The sequence below is a fragment of the Boleophthalmus pectinirostris genome, unplaced genomic scaffold (assembly GCF_026225935.1).
Source record: "Boleophthalmus pectinirostris isolate CB_2022bp ecotype Guang Dong unplaced genomic scaffold, ASM2622593v1 HiC_scaffold_12, whole genome shotgun sequence".
NCBI classification, from domain to species: domain Eukaryota; kingdom Metazoa; phylum Chordata; class Actinopteri; order Gobiiformes; family Gobiidae; genus Boleophthalmus; species Boleophthalmus pectinirostris.
In genome coordinates, this window is record NW_026571018.1 from 20571727 (window position 1) to 20595515 (window position 23789).

At 37.5% G+C, this 23789-nt stretch overlaps 1 protein-coding gene across 2 annotated transcripts in view; it reads left to right on the top strand.

The window, feature by feature from the left end:
- Window positions 1-23789, top strand: part of gabrb4 (gamma-aminobutyric acid type A receptor subunit beta4) — a 41365-nt gene that overhangs the window by 16956 nt on the left and 620 nt on the right. The window contains exons 2-7 of one of the 2 annotated variants that reach the window (XM_055148556.1): window positions 3655-3722; window positions 7796-8016; window positions 17849-17931; window positions 19915-20052; window positions 21181-21333; window positions 22902-23158. In XM_055148556.1, the coding sequence (XP_055004531.1) occupies window positions 3655-3722; window positions 7796-8016; window positions 17849-17931; window positions 19915-20052; window positions 21181-21333; window positions 22902-23158 (920 nt within the window). Of the gene's footprint in view, window positions 1-3654; window positions 3723-7795; window positions 8017-17848; window positions 17932-19914; window positions 20053-21180; window positions 21334-22901; window positions 23252-23789 lie in introns of both variants that reach the window. The other variant, XM_055148555.1, reaches the window with a different exon arrangement.

The window sequence follows — 23789 nt, forward strand, 5'->3', positions numbered from 1 at the left end:
TTTATGACCTGTTATAATATTGTTTTCTCATTACAAACATACCTGGAGTTTTAGGTTTTTAGAGTTTTTTCTGAATCTGAAAACATTGTTCTTCCTTGGCAATATGGAAAATGCTCCACTGTGTTTTTAAACTCTATAGACTTTCATTAGAGTCATTTGCTTCAGTTCAGCCCTGGAATAGCCAATCTCTACTGAACAAAAGGTAAAAGGTAGCTGTTAGCTTCAAAACCATCACATTGTGGCATCACAAGATGGAACAGAGCATTTAGACACAGTAATAATAATGGATTATTCAAACATGTGTGAATGAAACAAAACACTACACCAGGTATGTTTCTGATGACGTGACAATGTTCTAACATGACGAAAAGCTCACAAGAGTCAATTTAGTGAAATACAGGACTTTTACTACTTGATCTGTATATTATTTTATGTACCCCCTAGGCCCGTTTGCTATAAAATATGTGCAGATAAAAGTGGATTCCCAAAAAGGTGACCGCAGCAAATGTTAAAAACACGATTATTCACTGCAAAATATGAAACATTTCTGGCAAAGTTTATAATGCAATTTGACATGTCACTGAAAAAAGTGCTTATTTAAAAAGTGGAAGGTTATTTTCGAAGAGTGTTTTTTCCACCAACTTGTGAAGTGCAAGTTCAGGTAGCAGATTTATTTTGAGAAAGCCGCAGTGACAAAGTGAGTGCCTCTGTTTCACTAAAGTGGGGTCAAAATATGCAGCAAAGGAGAGAGTGAGGAGAGGAGGGAGAGAGGAGGGGTCTGTTTTCAGCAAACCAATGTACTCTGACATCTCTGGGGAAAACTCGTAGTGGTTGCTTCGCGAAGTGCAATGGAAAATGGCCTGATTTTTTGGAGGAGATGGGTCAGGAAGTATGACAGAGCTTGGGGCATTTAGAGTTTTACTGTTATGGGTGGAGTGAGGGCAGAAAATTGGATTACAGTGTTTAAGAGCAGTGATCAGCTGTCTTACTCAAGTGGGCAGTATTTGAATGCTTTAAAGCTGATACACATTTGTCACATTGCTTAATACACATTTAACAGAGAAGACGCTACGCAGTTTTAAAAAATATACCTTCAAAAATACATTGACCACGTCTTACACTGTGTGAGAACAGCAATAACACTACACAATGAACACAAGCTGAGTAGGACTTTGGTGTTTTAAATATTGTTTTTATTCATGACTTATTATTGACATTGTTTTCAGTGTTTTCAGCTTGCTTGGCATGTTTTATCTGAATTTTATATTTACACCCTATATAGTCATGGGTTTGAGCTTCCTCTCATATGCAAGATTTCAAGGACTTTTTTCCCATCCAAAACATACATAGTTTGTAAATTGCAGATAATGGCATATTTTGTACATTTCTGGTGGAGGGATTTGCTAATTGCTTGTCTCCATTGAGATCTTACTGCATTTCCAGGAATGTTCCATAGTATATCATCGACCACAATGTTAGAAATAAAAAATAAATATAAATATAATAAATATAATATATATATATATATATATATATATATATATATATATATATATATATATATATATATATATATATATATATTGATATGTTGAATTCCATACTCCAGAATATTCCAGGCAACTAAACATCTTCATGGAGACAAGCAGGTGACTAACCTCAATATCAAAAGTATTCAGCTGTAATCGCATTTACACAATGATTTATTCTTTGTGCTTGTAAATAAGTTTAACATTTTGTTCTCATTGTCTTATAGTTGTCTCAAAAAAGCATAGAATAGAAATCAAAGATAGACTTTGAGCTGCATGTTTCTTCCTGACATGTCTATAGTTAGTGAGGGCAGAGAGCAGATCAACGGCTTTGGTGTAAAAGTCATCTGAATGTATTTTTAACCACACAGTCATCAGAATGTGTATAGACTTTTCATGTTCACTGTGAGTCTGAACTCTGGAGCTGTTTGGACAGATGTACAGTCACGCTTATGACTCCTGAACTGTTTGTCACCAAAAAACATCATCGTCACGACCCAGACATCAAATTCACTGTACTCCTCATTCTTCAACATATCAAAGAGAAGACAAGAGAATAAAGGAGAAAGTACTTTCAGTAGGGTCAAATATGTACAAATTCAACAAGAGAGGATATGCATGTTTATTCTTTGTCATATAGGTCGACCGTCTAAAATAGAATTAGACTGTAGTGCTTTCAATTCAAAATCTTATAAGCATGCTTCAATATATTGCCTATTCACTGAGAAAGGAAAAGGAAAATAAAACTTAAATAATACAGACTTTTAATCATCCATTGAACACAAAAAAGTGAAATTTATTCCTCTAAAAAATGAACAGTGCGTCAGACTACATGTTTTAGTGACAGAAGATTGGCTGTGGACCTCATGATTAAAAAGCTGATCATTGCCGATTAGAAAACACAGAATCTCAATCTCGATTAAAATTTGATTAATTGCTCCACCCTACCATCCTGACATTACCATCTTCTAGTTCGACGATTTTTTCACCTTTGTAGAGGATTATAAGAATACACTGGAATTGTTACCGTAATGTGGCATATAGTGATTTCATTATAGGTCTGTGGGGACTTAACCAAAGCGCATTTGTAACCTCTAAATGTGCTGATGTGCTTGATTACACATGGCCACACATGAGGGTCCTATGGAAAACACATCTGCAGTGGATTATGTTTTGTTCTTTTGTACGCTTCATTTCTCAGCAATTTATATTATGCGCTGGTCAGCCGTAAAAGTCGCAATCTAACCCCAGTGTGACGAAAACGCACAATTGGAAAGGGCAAAACCTCCTAAATTTGGATAAAAAACCCGCTGACACGTATAATTATGTTTGGGTTAGCAATGCATCATGGTGACATTATAGTGAAATAAGCAAGAAGTGGAGTTAATTTCGGTCGTCTCTGCACTTAGTCTGTGAATGGATAATCCTGGTGGTATGAATATTGCATTGGGGTAAGTGTTCGCGGTACATGTTAGTAGGTCCATGGGAAAAGCTGTTTATGTAGTATAATCATGCACATTTGCCCCGTGAACCGCCAGACCAGAAACTCCTTGCGATGTTTTCACGCGCGCCTGCCCGGGTAACTGATCTTCACATGCACTTTGCCTTTGCCCATAATATTCTCATTGGCTTTGTCACCGCTGGTCGCAGTCTGCTTAAATCATATTTCATGAATGTGGTGGAACATGGGTACATAATGTATATCTTGTATATGACACTTGTATATGATGAGGATAACTAACTCACTGTACTAAAACTAAATTACTGTAATATTCATTTTGAAAGGTAATTCATATTTTATGTTATTCTAATATACTGAGCTTCACAGTATCAATCAGAAAAATATAATGTAATAGCTCTCCCATTATGATCAGTGTTTCAAGCGTAAGAATAAAGAGTTGCTAAAAAAGCTGCTAAAGCTCATGGAATCTATGGAACTATAGACTGATAAAAAATAATTTAAAACATGTGTGTATATATATATATATATATATATATATATATTTTTTTTTTTTTTTTTTTTTTTTTTTACAATATTTGTAGACATTATTGTTTTTATTTATTTATGTATGCATTTTTATTTATTTATTTTTTTAAACTAATTGTATGTTTGTTGTTGTCACAGGTCCTCCAGTCATCGTAGGAATGAGCATCAACATAGCCAGCATAGACTCCATATCAGAAGTCAACATGGTAAGTTCAAAAGCTCGACTCTTCTCATCTCATAATGTCATCAACGGGGTTTGTTATTCAGTTACACTTTACAATAACTGCTACCTTACCTTAATTAACCTTAGTAAAGCATAAATAAAGACTTGATTCATTATGCAGTAATATATTTATTTTTTAAGTTTATTAAAATGAAAGGTTTAGTAACTATTCTTAACCATCTAGACGCCACTGTCGACTTGAGTTGACAAGATGTTGCTCTGAATAAATTGGCCGATTTTGACAAATACGGTGTCAAATTTCATTCAACCTGAACCAGGTCTGAACCAGGTCTGAACCAGATCTAAACTAGGACTGAACCAGGTCTAAAGCAGGACTGAACCATAATGAAAATAGGACTAAACCAGGACTAAACCAGGTCTAAACAAGGTCTAAACTAGGACTGAACCAGGATGAAAATATGACTAAACCAGGACTAAACCAGGATGAAAATAGGACTAAACCAGGGTGAAAATAAGACTAAACCAGGACTAAACCAGGTCTAAACCAAGACTGAAACAGGCCTAAACCAGGACTAAACCAGAGCTAAACCAGGACTTTACCAGGGCTACACCAGGGTTAAACCAGGATTAAGGTGTCAAAATCGAACATTTTAGGAAAAAAAACTCTGCCGCCTAAAGGGTTAATTAAGGGATATGGAGTCTGATTTAGGGTATTAATTAAGGACTTACTAAGCCTGAATAATTCAAAATAAACAATTTGTACATTATGAATAAATAATAAATAATAATAAAATAATTTAGTAGTGATAAAGTTTTAGCTGTTCGTTCATTTCCATTCCCATTATTGTAAAAACACAAAAAACAACATAACACCAATAGTTTTTATTTACACAAAACTCCATTCGCAGCACAAGGCAAACTCTGTTGTTCTTTCCACTTCCCACTCGACAAGAAAGCACATTGAAATGACTAACTGATTATCACAAATTCCCACAGTACTTCACGAGATACAGTGTAACACAAAGGCTGGTGAGAAGCAGGCTGAGCAGAGAAGAAAGCAATATGGCTGGTGTCTGGTGACGTCACTGGGTCTCTAAGCACTGGCTCTTTATATTACTCAGAGTGGCAGAGTTCGTCACACACACACGCACGCACACAAACACACACAGATGTTGGTTTTCCGTGCTTTTTGGAAACATTACATTGATGCACATTCATGTTCTGGAGACTGATCCTAACCTTAACCATAGTTCCTTCTTGCCTAATCATAAAGATCCTGTATTGCACAAAAATTATTCTTGTGAGCTTTAAGCCATGTTATAATGTTATTGCCTCTTCAAAAACATACTTGAATTTGTGTTTTGTTTTATTCACACATGTTTGAGTAAGCCTTTATTATTACTCTGTCTACATCTCTGTGTCAAAGCTCCAAAATACTCTCTTCCAGCTTGTGATGTAGCTTTTCACATCGTCCAAATGATTCTAGGTGTATGGAGTTTGTAAACACAGTGGAGCACTCCCTGTATTACCACATGACATCACAAGGTGGAACAGACTATATTCTGTTTGAGAGAAGATATCAGCCTAAATGTGCAGGGTTTGTGCATTAAACATGTGTGAACGAAACAAAACACAACTCCAGGTGTGGAAGAATCAACCTGATAACAGATCAGGAAATAGCAAAATATGGTCCCTAAAGCTCAATCTTAATTTAATACTGAAGGATTTATATTACGTGAACTTAATTTTTCGTCTCCATAAAGGTTCCCATATATTTAGGGTGTATACAGCTTTTAGCCCCCACAATGTCATAAATATCAATCCACCGTAATTCCTACACAGTAATCAATTGACCTCAGACAATCTGAAAGTAATGACGCTGCTTATGCTGGAATATTCATAGTTCTTAAAAATATTCCCACTTTCTCTGAATACATTTGGGTGGTACATATTAAGATGCAGAGAAGTGCGACAGTGGCTGAATCAGTCTAAATTATTATTTAAAAATCCCAATGAAAGGCCCAAGCACGTTATGTATTTGTTTTAAGTGGGCAGAATATTCTCAAAGATTTCCTGGTTCAATTTCTCAACATCTGTATTAGCACCTGTGACTCAGGGAAGAGTTGCTATGGTGACTGCAAAGACAAGCCAAATGCTGCATTCAGGTGCTGTCATATGCATCAAGAAAAACAACATTTTTAGATGTGCATATGAATGTCCACTATTGATAGTGGATTAAACTAAACTAAAATAGGTAAATAATACAGTCCAACTACATCTGAGTTTTCAGGTGATCAAACAATCTATACGTTAATGCTGGGATTTTGGTTGTTATACAGAGTTTTATAGAGTGTAATGGAATGAGTAATGGAAATGAGCAGGCTCAACATATGTGAATGTGTTCTTTAGATTTTTTCCTATAAGTATACCATGTAATTAATACAACCCATATGTGAATATGACCACCACATTCCATTATCTGAAAACCACCAATTCTGCTTAAGGTGAATGAGTCTCTATGCACATAACCCAATGTAATATCCATACACAATGGCACTGAGATGTGAAAAAAAGCTATTTGTTAAAACCTAAATGTTAACATATTTGCAGTGTCAGTATAGTAGTACAAAGTAGGTAAGAATGAATTAGAAATTAGTATTAGTATTGTTTGCTTCATCAGTAAAAAAGACTAGTGTTATCAAGATACTAAAATTTCTAAATCAATATCAAGAAAAAAGATTTGCTAGTTAATACAAACAATAAGTCTAAACAATAAAGAAACAATCACTAGCAAAATAATAGTAGTTTCACTAGCTAGGACCACACCAACAACGACATAGTGCAAAGAAGTTTATTGATAATGTACAAAGCGGGGCAGAGATGGCTGGGTTGAGACTCTTGGTGGGGGCTCCGTCTCAATCTTCAGTTGGCCCAGCCGGAACAGGACCCCCTCGTAGGGGTCTTATGACTGAAAGATGAACAAAATAGGGGATGGGATGGTGGGGTTGAGTTAGCTGAGACAAACTGGGATGGTGGGAAAGGCTGCTACATATAGGCTTCTGGGAAATTAGAGGCGTGGTCGAGGTGAGTTGTGGTTCGCTGGTGAGAGGAGAGGGAGGCTGAGGCCTGGTCCTGCTCCTGAATCTCAGTTAATCATATTAACTACATTTCTTTAATACAGCATTATCTTATAGTCTTTCATACAGCACTATTTTATAGTCCAATGAGGTCTTCCGATAATTTATGTTATTAGGTTATTTTTTCAGACCAAGAGTTTCTTTTCATACCCGACAGTTTCGACTGCCCACTAGTGGTCTTCCTCAGAGTGGTCACATGATGTTGCTGTGACAAGTCCAGTCAGCTGATTTATACAGGCTTTGGTGCTCTCCTCCTACTGGTGGAGGCAGGATGACAGTGCCATCTGCAGTCCACCTTCCTCAGGACAATATCCTAGGTCTGTGAGAGTAAAATAGCCCCCTCATCCTGGTTTATAGTCCCGTGGGCACGTTTCAAAATATCGAAATAAGAAATACGCAATCATTCTGCCTCCACCGGTAGGAAGACAGCGCCACACGTCACAGCAACACCACGTGACCACTCTGAGGATGACCACTAGTGAGCAGTCAAAAGTGTCAGGTATGAAAACAAACTCTTGGTCTGAAAAAAGAAACTAATAACATATATATACTTATAGTACTTCTGATATGGATCAAGACCATTCTAAAACCTTTTCCCCAATTTTGTTCCATTTATTCCAAGAAGTGGACTAAGGGAGTGTGACGTCACCCATAGCATTTGACTCTAGTTAAATGAAGCTCACGAGGCTAGCAGTTATAGGAACTATATTAGGAATAGGAACTTATTTACAGATGAAATAAAGACACTAGGATGGGTTAATATGAATGTTTTAAGACCAAAGGAGGAGGCTCACTGCAGCAGTTAGAGAGAGAGAGCTGTGACAATTTTTCAATGTAAAGTCAATTGGAATCACTGGATATGTATTTATCTTCAGTGTCTTCAATTGGGGATCTAGTTCCTGGGTATCTTTTTTGTTTAGGTTTTTGCATATTTTAACCAGTTCTCTCCATCTTCCAGGACTATACCATCACCATGTATTTCCAGCAGAGTTGGCGGGACAAGCGTCTGGCGTACGGCGAGCTGAACCTGAACCTGACTCTGGATAACCGTGTGGCAGATCAGCTGTGGCTCCCTGACACCTACTTCCTTAATGACAAGAAGTCCTTTTTGCACGGCGTGACAGTGAAGAACCGCATGATCCGCCTGCACCCTGACGGCACCGTGCTGTACGGGCTGAGGTGAGCTCCGTGTCACAGAGATGTAGCTATTTTTAAAAACCTCATATGACACTGTCCACAGATGGTGCTCCAGTCTCCACTGTGGGGCACGACAGAGGTGAAGTTGTTGGGATTTCAGCCTTATATGGTTTTTATTTTCTTGTTTATTTATTTGTAAAGGGGCCGCATATTAAAATGTAAATATTTAAAGATTATAGTCAGTGTGGCTAATTTCCATCTTCACTCTCTGGGCAGGTTGATTTCAAACAGTCTACAGGACAGGGAAAAGAACAGTAACAATCACACAAAAGCAAATGTAATACATCAGCACACTCACTATACATACAATTATAAGGGCAGTTCATTTGCAGATGGAAGTTAAACCAGCAACCCCTTAATCTAAAAAAAATATTTTGTTGACAACATGATGACATATTTAACTGTCAAACTACCATGTCTTTAAAACTTTTGAAAATGTTGCCAGTGCTGAGAGCAGGCAGTGAGTGACCTGCTCTATATGAAAATATGGGTGTTCTTTTTACTTGAATGCCTAATTCACTAATTTTTGTTTCCTTTTAAATCTATTTATTTATTTAAAACAGTGCCCCATGAAATATTAAAACATGTACTGGTAGATTATATTTTATTTAGGTTTATATATATATATATATATATATATATATATATATATATATATATATATATATATATATATATATATATATATATATATATATATATATATATATATATATATATATTTTTTTTTTATCACGGATATTCTTTATAATAACTACATGGAATTAAGCCTGAAACATTACTTAATTCATAATGAAAAATTGTTTACTAAAAATGAGTCAGGCTTTGTAAGTACAGTAAGTTACTAAGCCTGAATCATACTTAATAAACTATTAATAAACTATATTCATTATTAATAAAACCGTTCTTCATTGATGTAGTAAAGCATTGCTGTTTTCTTGCAACAAGCAGGCACTTTATCAGTCAGTAAAAATGTGCTTCTTTCAGATTTTCAATGGCATTCCTTCAGTAAAACCAGAACATCAGGCTCTATTGTTCTTCTTTAACACAAATGTCGTTCCTTCATCGCCGTAGCCCTGAACATGGCACAAACACAGGCCCTGTCACCATAGCTCCCATATAACATACAGTCAATGGAGATTCATGAGCGAACAAAGCCTCATGACGCTACACCTACTTCCTGTATTTTGTACTCATTTATATTTTTCAGCTTCTGACAGCTAAGGACCTTCTACTGCCACACTTGCTATAACACTGGTGGATTCAGGACAATAATATTTGGGACACTTAAAAGGGTTTATTTATAAAAGAAATAGTCAAATTCTGCAGCTGACAAATAAAAATAAATGTTCAGAAATTGACTAATAGGTAGATTAAGATCAGTCATAGTAAAAGTAGGTTGAATCAAATCTGGATTCGCATCACAAACAAGGCAGTCAACAACTGAGATCCTCTGGGACTGAGAAAATAAGACAAATTTGAATCTCTAATAATGACAGTCAAAGAAAGGTAAATAAAGCGCTGTGTTGTTCCATGCACAAAAGGAACTGTGCTGACAAGCTTTGGATCATGTGAAGTATAATGAATTATTAATGCAGTAATCAGTTTTAACATTCCTGAATTGGTACTGACACGAAAGGAGATGTGATAGGCACTCTTATTTTGTTGTGCTTCAAAAGTTCAAATGAATCTCTCATTAAAAGCACCAAAAATATCATGATTCATGTTGGATTAGTATGACTCTGTTGACACACACACTTCAGGCACATTATTTGGAATTGTTATCTGTTTTCAGACTTCAGTCAGACTGCCAGTGTGGTGCAAATATTTGGCAGAATAACCTAATAAAAAGCCATAGCATAGAGAATAAACAAATCAGTTCACATCGCAGTATTTTTAAAGCAGTTTTCCCATGTCTTTGAGCAAAATTTGTCTTGTGCCAGTACAGATATATCGTAAAAGTAGCTCTGTCTGTTTAATTATAAAGCATTTTATTGATAATCAGAAAGTGCTGATTAGCATGCTAGTTGGTAGTAGTTTTAGCATCACAGAAAAACTCCGCTCTGGTCTCTGAGAGTTGTGAAAAGCGCTTATGAACTCATTGTGGTAGATAGTAGCTCAGAATGCATAAGGTAAGTGAAGAATAACTTTGGACCACTGCAAAATCATCTAGTTCTGTTTTTCACATTTAAATAAAATTAATGACTTGATAAAATTGTAACTACAGCTGTAACAGAAGTGCATTAAGTCATTGGATAAGCTTAGAAGAGATGTTTTTAACAATTATCACTTAGGATAATCCTCTTATCACCATATATCTATTTGCTCCAACAGTATTCAGGAGTTTAATGCTGCCCTTTCTCTTCACAGAACAAACCTGAGAGCTGCAGCCACGTTGATAAATAATTTAGCAATTAATTGAATTGATCTACAGCAATTGGCAACTTTCTTCTTTTGTTCCTTTACCCACGCTAACAAGAAAAAGTCAGGAGGACTTGAGGCTGGGCTTTGTGAACAAGTTATAAAGTCTCATGTTATGTGGCTGTCTTTCTTAATGTTATTACCATGAATAGGAAATTTTCATGACATATAACAATGGTAGAAACAGTAACTATTTAGCATAAAAGGCACACGTTAACCTTTATTTGTGTTGCTATGGACTGACTGCCCGGTATCTTCTATTTTCTAATCCATCTACAAAGTTTTACTCTGAAACAAAAAAGCTGAAGGAAAGTAGAGTGCAGTTTTGGCCAGTCAGGAAAATGGACGTAACATCAAGGAATCCTACCTTAAAGTGCTACTATGTAGCTTTTCTAAATCTGCCTCCTGTTTGTCTCTGTGCAGATGTTATTGCTTGCCTAGAATATTCTGGAGTGTGTCATTAGATGTATCTAGCTTGTATGTATGTATGTAATTTTAAGTGTATTTATTGCTCAAAAATATAAAAAATACCCTGGTAGCATCAGTTGAATAGATAAGTGCATTGCCTTACTATGGAACATTTCAGCCAAAACAATAACATCTCCATAGAAACAAGCAAGTTACAAACCTTCAAGCTGAAAAGTTACACAGTGCACCTTTAAAGACTAGCTGTTCGCCATCAGATATTGTAGCAGTGAGTCATAAAAGCAAACATATGAAAACAATATTAGATCACGAGCCCTTTATCATACGTCTTCTATGCAAAACAGTGCACGTTTGAACAGTCCTCTGCATCCGTCTTGATGATACCAGGACAAGTATCCAATGAGCTCCTGATGAACAGCCATTCTGCCACAGTTATTCTGGTGGTGCTCACTGCTTTTGTTTCCCTTTAGCCACTCTGTTGTCGAGCAGGTGGCAGTGCGTGGACAATTTCATGGAGAAATTGACTGATATGGCACTGGGACACCTGATCTGAATAAACCTGACCACCTGCGTCACATGCATTTCTATGGAGCCTCCACTGAGGCTCTAGTGTGCGTGGAGAGAAATGGACTCACACCAAAGAGAATATAGCATTACACCTGCATTTGCACTTTAACTGGTAACCTGCCGTCAACATGACAACTGGTACTATATGTGTGGGACGCTACTATCACAAGCTGTTTCTCATCGCTCATACAAATGCATCGCGCTGCAGTAAACTACACAGCAGAGGGCAGCTATACATTAGTCTATTCTTAGAGTCTGACACTGTCTATTGCACTGTATTTGAAATAAATATAATGTAAATTTATTGTTTTTTGATGAAACAAATATCAATGTGTAACTAATTTAAAACAATTATATTTTATTGTCATTTAGTTTAATTACTCTGGTCTAAGGTTTAAAGTTTTGTGCAGATTACGCCATTTTCTGATCTCTGTTATAATGCAGTTTCCTCCTCACATCAGCATACTTGGAGTTGTGTTTTGTTTCATTCACACAAACCCTGAATATTATTTTGTCAAACTGAAAACACTCTGTTCCACCCTGTGATGTCATGTGGTAATACAAAAAGTGCTCCATTTATTTTTTATCTCCATGCACCTTCACTAGAGTCATTTGGATAATTTCAGACCTGTAATTGTCAATCTCTACTGAACTAAAGGAAAAAGGTAGCTGTTAACTTCGTTTCTTGACATTACAAGGTGGAACAGAGCATTTTGATCTTTGGAGATATAGACAGACTTATAATAAAGGGTTACTCAAACATGTGAATGAAACAAAACACAACTCTAGGTATGTTTTTGTGAGGTAATAACATTTGAACATGGTTAAAAGCTCACAAGAGTCAATTTCACATAATATAAAACCTTTAAATCTTAAGATTTGGACCACCTCAGCTAAAAACACTGGACAGGACCCTCTTTACATATACAACAAACTGAATAAATAAATTGCAAAATAAGAAGAACATCTAATAATGCCGGTGATATTGTTATGACAAAATTTAACACAATCATCGGATATTGCTTATTTCTCCTCTCTTCTGCAGCTCTATTGTACACTAATTAGACTAGAACCTAATCTACATGCAAAAGTGCTTTCCCCAAACCTTATTATGCTTCCTGCAAACGAGGAGCGCTGTAAATCCTCTTTGTTGAAATGTTTGACTTTGCCCAGGGCCTGTGTGAATGGCTCCCCTTTCTTCTCCACAATAGATACTGCAGTAGATGTAGCAACTCATTTGAATGTTTGGCCGTTTGGTGTTTTTGTTGACTTCAATGAATTTCCCCTCGTAAAGACCTCCTGTTTTCCCCCAAAGTGCTCCGTTAGAGGCCCGCACAATACAAGCTGTGGACAATTGCATTACACAGGCGGCTGCACCTTGCTGGCTTTGTGAACCCTTACCTATCTACTCACTGTGAAATGTGCTGAGGCTAGGATTTGTAGTTTTTAGTTTCAATTCCCATTTTGCTTACGGCGATTTTTATCTTTGAATTGTGCAGATTTGTGTTGATCGGGCTTTTTTTTATGTCAAATGTGGTACATCAGCTTCGCTCAATAAATTTGCAATCAGTCAAAGCAAAATGCAAAAGATTTTAGGTAAATTTATATAGTCTTTGGAGAGTTTTAACTTGGGGAAAAAGGTTCCAGGTTGTCCCTAAGCAATCAGGTAGTTCGTTTTCCTGTTTATATAGAGAAATGAGAGTGTCATACAGTTGGATTCCATGCAGCATGAGAAACTAAGACAAATATTTACAGAGGGATTTTGGATGTCGTATTCAGTATTTGAGTAAACAAGATAGTGCTGAAAAATGTCCAAAAAATCATAGTTTGCATAGTTTTTTTGGTTAAAACCTGAAGGAATCAACAAATATGGATTACAGAGGACCAATGTGCTTTTTCATTTCCTATGCATTACAAAAATAAACTACTCTGATTGTAGGGCTCTGTCTGAGAATAGAGTTATACACAATAAAGGGAGTGGTGACTGTAAATACAAAGGATTAAACTCTATAGTTTTAAGTGAAAGAGAGAAAACTGACCCACTGGCTCCCTTTTTTAATTTGTTTTTGGCTGCAGTAGCTTAGAGCTCGAGATCAAACGTCAATAATTGCCATGTTTATATCACAGACTGTGTAAAGAAGTGGACTATAGCAGTGTTTCCCAAACTTTTTTTCTGGGGACCCATGTTTAAGAAGTCACAAATCTTCATGACCCAAGTCAATAGACATGATTCGTAAATCACAAAATAAATATGTGATCATTATTGAACATTAATGAGGATATTTTAAAACAGTAATCAGTGTTTCCCACAGCAAATAGTTTAGAAAGGTGGTGCTGCTGAAAGGTGTGAGGAGATTCCGTGTGGGGTGTGCGCAGAGATGTATGTATATGTATATTGCAGACCTACATGCAGATTGTGACAAGGCAACCCAAAAAAAATCTCGTGACCCACCTGTAATAAGAGCCTCATAACATAAAATATCGGAGGACCAAATTAATCTTATTGGACTAGCAGCTATAGGAGCAAATTAGGAGCAGAGTTCTATATTAGGAATAGGAATTTATTTACAGACAAATAGTGAAATAAAAACACCAGGATCATGTAGAAAGGGTTAATATGAACATTTTAAGACCAAAATGACGGGACTTATTGTAGAAGTTACAAAGAGAGGGGTGACGATTTTTCAATGTAAAGTCAACTGGAGCTGGACTCGATGAAGCCAGAAGCACCCCCGTGCTCACTTCCTATTTGGAAAGTGGCGCACAGTAGGTTAGCTATATCTGTTTGTATATACAGTCTATAGTTTGTATACAAGCGTCCAAGCATTCAGACGATCCACAGAGATGCATTAGCCAAAAGGATATAGAGATGAGCAGTGGAGAAAAAAAAAAAACAGATAAGCTGCAGGGTCACTAATAGTAAAACCATTTATCACTATCAACTATAGGCCTCCAACCTTTTTTTTTTCTCGTAAGAACCACTGATAAACATAAAACATTATCAGGGGGGCGAGGCAAGTAATAATAGCACAAAATGCATACAACTCTTAATGACACTTTGAAAAACTGATGTACTGCAGGCAGGTTTGCTATTTACCAGATTAAGTATTGCAGTAAAACACAGATATGGTGGTAGATTTTAAAAAATAAAGATATATGCTATTTTCCTTTTGGGCCAGGGACCCCTGTACAGTCAGTGTCAGAATACATTTGTGTATTTAGCATCTTAAAATCTCCATTGGCTAAACATTAGGCTAACTGAAAATTCTCTGAGGTGTGACAATACTGTACAACCCCAAGCTCTGCTCAGATTAAGTTCAGTTTTAAAACAGACCACAAGATACCATGCAAGATTTAATGACCAATATTTGCTTTTAAATTCCACATTTTCCCCAACTAAAACCACTGAATATAGCTTTTACAGTGCACTCGGGGGACTTGTGAAGACTAGTCTGATGACAGTGTATTGGGAAAAAAACAAAGCCTCAAACATCAATAGTGTACTGTGGCACTCTCCTCCCATGGTGTATCCTGGGCTATGTTTTCTTGTACCCTACATGCTCAGTTGAAAGGCCTCATGATGCTCATTAGTACACACTTGTCCTGGGTCCTTGGAGCACTCAGAGTTTGTTCAAGCCCAACTTCGCACCAGATGGCATTCTTGTCTCCCCATTCTGTGTGATTTGCCTATTTCATGTTTCTGTTTATTAAAGGCGCGTTGCATTGTTGATAGTACAATGGTTTTCTTTGGTTACCTCATAAAAGTCGACTGTGTAGGTGTCCAAACTCTTACTCACTGACTGGGCTCTCTCTGTCTGGGGCTTGTGAGATCCTCCTCCACAACATTAGACGCTTTGTAATGCTGGCACAACACATGGTCAGAAATGCCAAAAGAGGGGAAAAAAATCAATGGGACTGTCTTTTAATTGTGAAATCAATTTTTTTTCATTGTCATGGGATTTCAAAATTAGCACTAGGACCAAGTGTTTGTTGTTTTAACAGCTCAGAGTAAAGTCTCACACCTTCACAGCGATGACCAAGACAAGCAGTAGTGAATAATATTGTGTTGTGATTATTACGAGAGTGTTGCTAAAGAGGATATTTTGGGTCTCTGGTGGGACGGAGAGTTGCTGACCTACATCTGCTGACATTTTCAAATCCCGGGCCTCTCGCTGTGAGATGTTCCGACTTGTGCGGACTCATGACCCGTCCTCCCTCGCCTTGTTAACTGTCACGGCAACAGACAGGTCCATTGGCAGGCCTGTGTCAGCTCTGTGACGTGAGCACTGACATCCTTGGTGACACCATGAGCTAAACTGGGAGATTATAGGGCTTTGCTAATAAAGGTGCACTGTGTAACTTTTCAGATGGACACTCTGCCACCTGCTTGTCTCTATGGAGAGGTTTGGTTTCTCTGGATTGGTAAACAGTACAGCATTAAACTTAAACTTATCTCTGTGGATTAGATATATAGTGGGCCAATATTTTAAGTTTTTGGCCTACAGACTATCAGCCTTAAATCTCCAACATAGGACAATATTTTGTTTTGGTTAATTTGTTGCATTGAAAAACACTCAAAGCTTTATATTAACACTTCAGAAAGCTGAACAAAACATGACTACACAGTTCTCTTATAGGTTTGTGGTAGAAGAGGGTTGCGGGTGAGTTTTTAATACTTTTAAATGACATAAATTGGGGAAAATAATAAAAATTGGCCCTACAGATCATCCCAAAAATACAGGCAGAGCTGCCATCGACTGCTCTGGATTCTAAACAATTTAATGCCATAGTGTGGAACATTGTAAGCAAAGCAAAAACAACTTCATTGAGACAAGCAGGTGATGGAAACGTTGCCAGAAAAGTTACGCAGTGCACCTTTAATCATTCATAGCTATCCGCTTAACTGTAGTGGTAGTGTTTTTGATTGTGTAATGGAAGGTTTAGGGTGCATTGTCCATTCCTCATAATGCTGTGGATTTATATACCGCTTTTCAAGACATAGCCAAAGTGCTTTACATTGCATTATTTATTCACTCTTTACACTTGGTCGTTGCAAGCTGTAGCCTAAAGCCACAACTGCCCCGGGGCTGGCTGCAAAGACCAAAGCCATGTGCATCAACAGCCTCTCCACCCCACCTTCATATGCATATACATATACAACTATTCACGGGGGGTTATTAATCAGGAAAAATGAGTGGTCAGGGCATCTGGGGGTCCAGAGTTTAGGACCGCTGCTAATAGCTGTAACATCTGGCTGCTGTCCAAAGTGTTCTCTACAGATGGTTAGTCATAATGCTTACATTGAATCTTGATAGCTTTTCACAGCAATGTATTCTTAGCACTATGGCCCTTTAAATACACAAAATAAAATGCACAAGTATAACCTACACTTAACCATGCCAATCTTAAAGGTAATATTTAAACAAAATTTACTCTTGCGAGGCTTAGGCCATGTTAGAACACTGTTACTTCATCAAAAACCTGGAGCCATGTTTTGATATCATGCAGTTGTAGTATTCAGGTTAACAGCTACCTTTTCACCACATGGAGTGTTTTGCGTGTGAGAGAAGAACTCTCCCTAAATATGCAGGGTTTATGTGTTAAACATGTATGAATGAAACAAAACAAAACTCCAGGTATGTTTTTGATGAGAAAACAATATAACAAAGAAAAAAAATAGCTTAATATGGTCCCTTTAAATGTATGTATTTTGTGTCATACTACCAGGACTATTTTAAAACAAAGATACAGTTTTATCATTGTGTTCTGTGCATGTTTGCTTATTACATCAGCGTAAACCCATAGACTGCAACAGCGTTGGTGACTCTGACTGAAACTACATTATTTATTCATGACCAGCATTCCTTAAAGGGTAAAAATCTCCCTCTGTCATCATACAAACATGCCGCTGTAGCCCCAGAAAAGATGAGCTAAAAACGATTTCTTTCGCGTGCATTTGGGGTGAGTGAACGGAAACTGGTCCAAACAGCACAAATGTAATTACTAGAATGTGCCGCACCAGTAAATTTCTCCGTTAAATGCCACAAGATTCCTACATGTATTCTGGGACCTTCTAGATTTATTGACATTCTTATACTCCTGCATACACCTTTTATAATACTACCTGGCAGAAATGCATATGTCATAGGTGGTCATAAATAACGCACATTGACAAAAATCACATCCATATACTGAGTGGTTAGTGATCCGCATAAAAAGAAATATGTCTCTCATGAACATTTGAATAAATCATTTTTGAGACTGGAGAAGAAGTGAGGAGAGTTGTGTACGTAGGTGTAAGGCTGAGCAGCAGCAGTGATAAATGAGATGTTAGCTGAGTGTTTTTATCATAATGTTGCTACCAAAATCTGTTACTAACTCAATCTGTTTTCTTTTTTAGGATAACGACCACAGCTGCCTGCATGATGGACTTGAGGAGGTACCCCTTGGATGAACAGAACTGTACACTGGAAATTGAGAGCTGTGAGTATTTATAGTTGATAATAAAAAAAGTTCATAGTCTTAAATTACCTCTCTGACTTAGCTGTCAAAAGTAAAGTTCTCTTTTCTGGTCAGTGATGATACAAAAAAGTGGTTTATACAGACAGTAATCTCATAACAAAATGGTTAGGTTATGATTAGTTAATTTTTTTACTTGTAAGTTGAGACAAACTGTGTGATTGTTTAATTCATCTGTCAATCACACTCATTGGAAATCATGGGCAGGATGCAGTACAAGCGTGCAACCTCATTTATTTGAGACTTGTAAAATAATGACATTTAATGGGAGATTATTGTCTTTGGAGTCAGTTTGGGCTAGATTGGGCTATAATTTATTAAATATGATAATGAGAAAAATGATTAGCCTTTTATTTAATTCAAGTTTTCATCTCCATAAGTAAACAAATGTATTTACAGATAATTAACATATGATAATTATACTAGTATATAGTTTCTCATAATTAAAATAAGGAACATATTATAAACTGTAACATACAGTCACATTGCTTTAATTTAGACAAATCACTTTTTGCAGCTGTTGTAATTAAAAATTGTATTTGTGTGATCATTCCCATTGACCACTTCATCCATCACCACGACAGCTCAATACAGCAGATACTTGTGATTCCCGTTTGTTGGGATAAAACTGCTTTGTATTGTCCCTGGGGGGGCTTCTGCAAGCAATGAAATATGGATATGCCATGAATTAAAACGTGTGGGGAATATTTGCTGTATATGCACACGGAGCGGTTCGTGCTGATGGGAACAGTGTGCACTAAACATCAGAGTGATTGATTAGGCAGCCAGTTGTTTCAATTTCATGGACAATGTCACACTTCCACAGCCTATAACCTCTGCCTGAGATTTAATGGTAATGAATCCTGGGTCCTGAGTGAGTTGAAAGCTTGGGACAATGGGAAATGTAGTCACACTTCTTGTGCTGAAAAATTGCCATGTGCTGAATGCATAGCAGCCCAGTGACATAAATCTGGAGCAGTGGTCACTCTGAGGCAAGAACTTTAATGAACGTCCATGTAAGCGGTATTATAGGCAGTGGTCTGGTCCTGTAGTGAGCACAGGGGAGGATGGGGATTGGTCAGTGATTAAAGGGCTCATATTACGCTATTTTCTGATCTCTGTTATAATGTTTCCTCATTACACACATACCTGGGGCTGCACTTTGTTTCATTCACACACAAATCATGCATATATAGGTTGAGTTCTTCTCTTAAACAGAAAACACTCTGTTCCACCTCGTGATCTCCTCTGATAATACAGGAAGTGCTCTTCTAGGTTTTCAAACTTTATACAGCTTCACTAGAATCATTTGGATAATTTTGAACTGTAATGGTATCTGAAAACTACCGCTACATGACATCACAAGGTGGAACAGAGTATTATGAGCTTTGGAGATGTAGACAAACTAATAATAAAGGGTCACTCAAACATGTGTGAATGCAACAAAACACAACTCCAGGTCTGTTTTTGAGGAGGTAATAACATTATAACGTGACTCAGTCAGTCAGTCAGTCAGTTTTGTGTAATCTAGGACCTTTAAACAGGTTTAAGATACAAGTAATTCTTCTCCAAATAGTACATGTGATCTAACGCCCTGGTCTTTCTGTGTGGAGCATGTTTCTCTTCATGGGTTTCCTCTAGGCACTTTGATTTCCCCCATCAACCCAAAACATGCACAATAGGCAAAATCTTCCACCTAAGGCGATGGGTCCCCTGCTCTTGACAGGTTATCCCAGTGACATTGAAGGATGGGTCAAGAGGACCGAGGACATATTTCTCTATGGGGACATTAAAGTGCACCTTATTTTAACTTATACTACAATAAGACAAGTATCAAATTGTGGCTCAAGTATTCTTATTAACACCATTTATCCATTTTCTCAAAATCCGCTCTTGCAGAAAAATGTGTGAACTAACTTGTCATTTTGTTTCTCTCATTGTAAACAGATGGATACACCACAGACGACATTGTTTTCTTCTGGCAAGGAGGGGACAAAGCTGTGACCGGAGTGGACAAGTTAGAGTTACCTCAGTTCTCCATTGTGGACATACGCTTGGTCTCCAGGGAGGTCCGTTTTATTACAGGTAACAGCATCATACCTTATTGATAATTATTACACTGGTAGCAGGACAGACGAAATGGAAAAAAAAAAAACTATATACAGAGATATTTTCTTTATACTTGATATACATTGATACAGCTTCATCTACTGTTATTTCTCAACAAAAAAAGTATCAGACCTTGAATAAGGCCAGTAAGACTCTCTTCAGTTCAGGGGTAGTCTCTGTTTTCTACATAGTTTGTAGTTAATTTATATCCATTTGAAAGTCAACTCAGCACAGTAACAGATTATTGAACTGTATTAATAAATGCTTACAAATGTTTGAATTCTTAGTTAAGTTGGCCATTATAAGCATTAGGAGTTCTCAGGTGATCTGAGTGGCGTCTACAGCCAATGAACGCATGAACACTCTGGGATCGATTCATTCAAAGATTTACAAGTTACCAGAGATGATGAGGTCATTTGTCTCTGTCTAGTCCACTGTGAACAGCTCTTTAGAATCAAATCATCTGACTGATCTTACACCCTTTATTCTTGTCTTGATCAAATGAAAATGCAAGTTAAGAAAGCTACGTGGGATTAACTACACATGGGTCAATGTGTATGGGTTGTGTAGCAGTAAACATTCCTTTGTCATCAGAATTTTAATATTGTAGTTGTTTTAATTACGGACTAAAATCAAAAGGGCACTTATTGTAATATGTGTGCTTAGGCAGCTCATATTTCCCCCACAAAGTGTACCAAGGAGTGCACTGTTCAATTATGCACCTAAATGCCCTTTTGCTAATGTTTAGAGGACAGTGAAAGTGCTAAAGAAAAAGCCAACAGCTCTGTGACAATCCTCAGAGGGGAGCGGGAGCTGCCTGCCGAGATAGGGGCTTGCAGAAAAATGTGCCGTGTTTGCGACTTTCTGCCATGTTTAATTGGAATCGAACTTGTCCCTGGAAAGGAATCCATCGCTTTGGGGAAATTAAGTGCTCCTTCTGAACAAATGGAGAAATGACTACCCCATGCGTTGTCAGAGTGCAGACTTTGGAACTCTTTAAGTTGTGCCAACGTTCACCCTTCTGCCCCTTTTTTGCCTGATGTGTTTCCCCTGCTTCTGTCACAAACCTCCTCTTACTCCTCTTCCTCCTCCTCTTCCTCACAGGTTCATATCCAAGGCTTTCACTGAGTTTCCGGATTAAGAGAAACATTGGCTACTTCATCCTGCAGACGTACATGCCCTCCATCCTGATCACCATCCTCTCCTGGGTCTCCTTTTGGATCAACTATGACGCCTCTGCCGCTCGGGTGGCCCTGGGTACGTCACATGGGCTTGCACACTTTGCTGAGATCAAGTGACTAAGAAAGTAACACACTGTCGTGGGATTTCTTACCTTATTTCTGTTAAGTCTTTGAATTATGCAGAATAATAAGATTTCAAACATTTAAAAAGACTATATTACTCTATTTACTCTGTGTTGTGTGCTTTTTACACACAAACCCTGCATATCTAGGGTGAGTTCTTCTCTCAAACAGAAAACACTCTGTTTCACCTTGTGATTTCATGTGGTAATAAGTGCTTCATACGGAAGTGCTCCATACACTTTCACTAACTTGTTAACTTGAAAAATGCCATTTCATGACACAAGATGGAAAAGAGCTTTTTGAGTTTTAGAGATGTAGACAAACTATTAGACCAGGATTACTTTCGTTACCCTTTCATTCAAACAAGTTTGAACGAAACAAAACACAACTCCGGGTATGTTTTTGATGAGCAAGAATAAATTTGATCTAATATAGGACCTTTAGATTAGTTTACTGACAAAATTGTATGTGTAGGCCCAGTCTTGTGTAGGGTATACTAAACCTTACTCTTTCCTTAGCTTCGGACAAACTACAGCAATCTAAACAATACTGACCTAGGGCCTAGGCAGTAGAGGGAAGTGTTAAGAGCGCAGATTAGGACACCGCTCCTGTCAGCAGCAAGTAATGATGTAAAATAAGAAGGTTTTGCATTCATGAAGGTGTTCCACACATCACAATCTTTAAATCAGTTTTTATTTTGTAACATCAGCCTTTATCAGCGTCTCTTACTTGTAGTTTCAGCATAAACAGAAAATGAAATACTATGCGTTCAGTGGCTCAGACGCAGGGCACAAGTGACTGCAGTGATGTGTGATGCATTTCTTCCAGCTACATTATTACACCAACAGCTATTCGCTTAAGGATTTTACAGGTTTATGCAGCATGCTAAAGGCTAAAAGTATTCATACAAAATTCACTACTGTAGTTTTCTTTTAGCACCCCACAATATGCAAAAGTATTGATATCGCAATATTGACTGATGCAATAATCAGTATCATAACATACTAAATATGTCGCAACAATCTGATAAAATTCAAAAAAAAAAGCTAAATAATGCTGATGTTCCTTATTAAGTCCAATATTTGCCTTTATTTAGATCTGGTTTGGTCTCTATTCATTTTTTAATATATGTTTTTTGTTTGTTTTTTTTGAGTTTCAAATTAAAGCATGTAAATTTTTTTTGTTTTATTATAACTAAAAGTATTTATAAATATTGCAATAATATCTATATCACAGTTCTTTCACAGTTCTATCACAGCCTTATTGTATATAGTTAAATATTCCAAAGTCATGTGGTCAACAGTAGGGAATGTCCCTCAGTATAAATGACCGACAACACACTGTCAACAGTGTCAGACGTTCAGAGGACTGTGGATGTAGTGAGTCTCTCACAAAAAGACCATTTTCTGTAATTGGATCCTGCAGCATATAGTGGATTTATTTCCAGACGTGACCTTATTGCTTTTCTCCCTGACCTTGTCGCTGGTGCTAACCTCTGTGTCTCTGTGTCACTGTACCCAGGTGTGACTACGGTGCTTACCATGACAACCATTAACACCCACCTTAGGGAGACTCTCCCGAAGATCCCGTACGTGAAAGCCATCGACGTCTACCTCATGGGCTGTTTTGTCTTTGTGTTCCTGGCCCTGCTTGAATATGCCTTTGTAAATTACGTGTTCTTTGGTCGGGGTCCTGCCCAACAGAAGAAGCTCAGTGAGAGGCTGAACAAATCCAACAACGAGCGTACGAGATATGAGGAGAAGCGTCTGAGGGAGCAGGTTTGCAATGCTGCATACACAGTTCACAAAAGCACAAAACAGCAGATTTGCACATGTGTATATAGGACCACCAGCCACAGTCCCACATATATGGCCCCTGTATTCACCCAGCACCAGCACCAATGGCACCACAACACTAAATACACTCCAAATACCATCCATTGCTTTGCCCCCAAGCAGCAGACACTGGCTTTTTACTGAGCAGAGTCCTTTCATTAGCGAAGATAGCAGTGCATCTAGCTCAACAGTGGTGTTAACATTTTCATTTCTTATTTAGGCTGTCTCTGTTTATGCTGTAGGCTTCAGTCAGTCTGTCACTTCATGTTTCCAGATGTATATTTGAAATTGGACAGAGCCTCCATTAAAAAGGCAATTTCCAAAATCTCCTCCAAATGGTCAGACTGAATGAAGCCCTTGTTTTTAACGTGTGAAGCACTAAATGCTATGGTCAAAGTTATTCTTGTTAACTCTCTGTCTTATGCACTGTGAAATGATAGAAAATGTGCTTTTATAGGCGTTTAATGTTCTTTCATTTTTTCTTTCACATTGCAAGGACTCCATTTCCGTGCCGTATCAAACCAACACCTTCAGGTCATATACACAGCGAAGAAATGTGTATCTCGAGGAACAA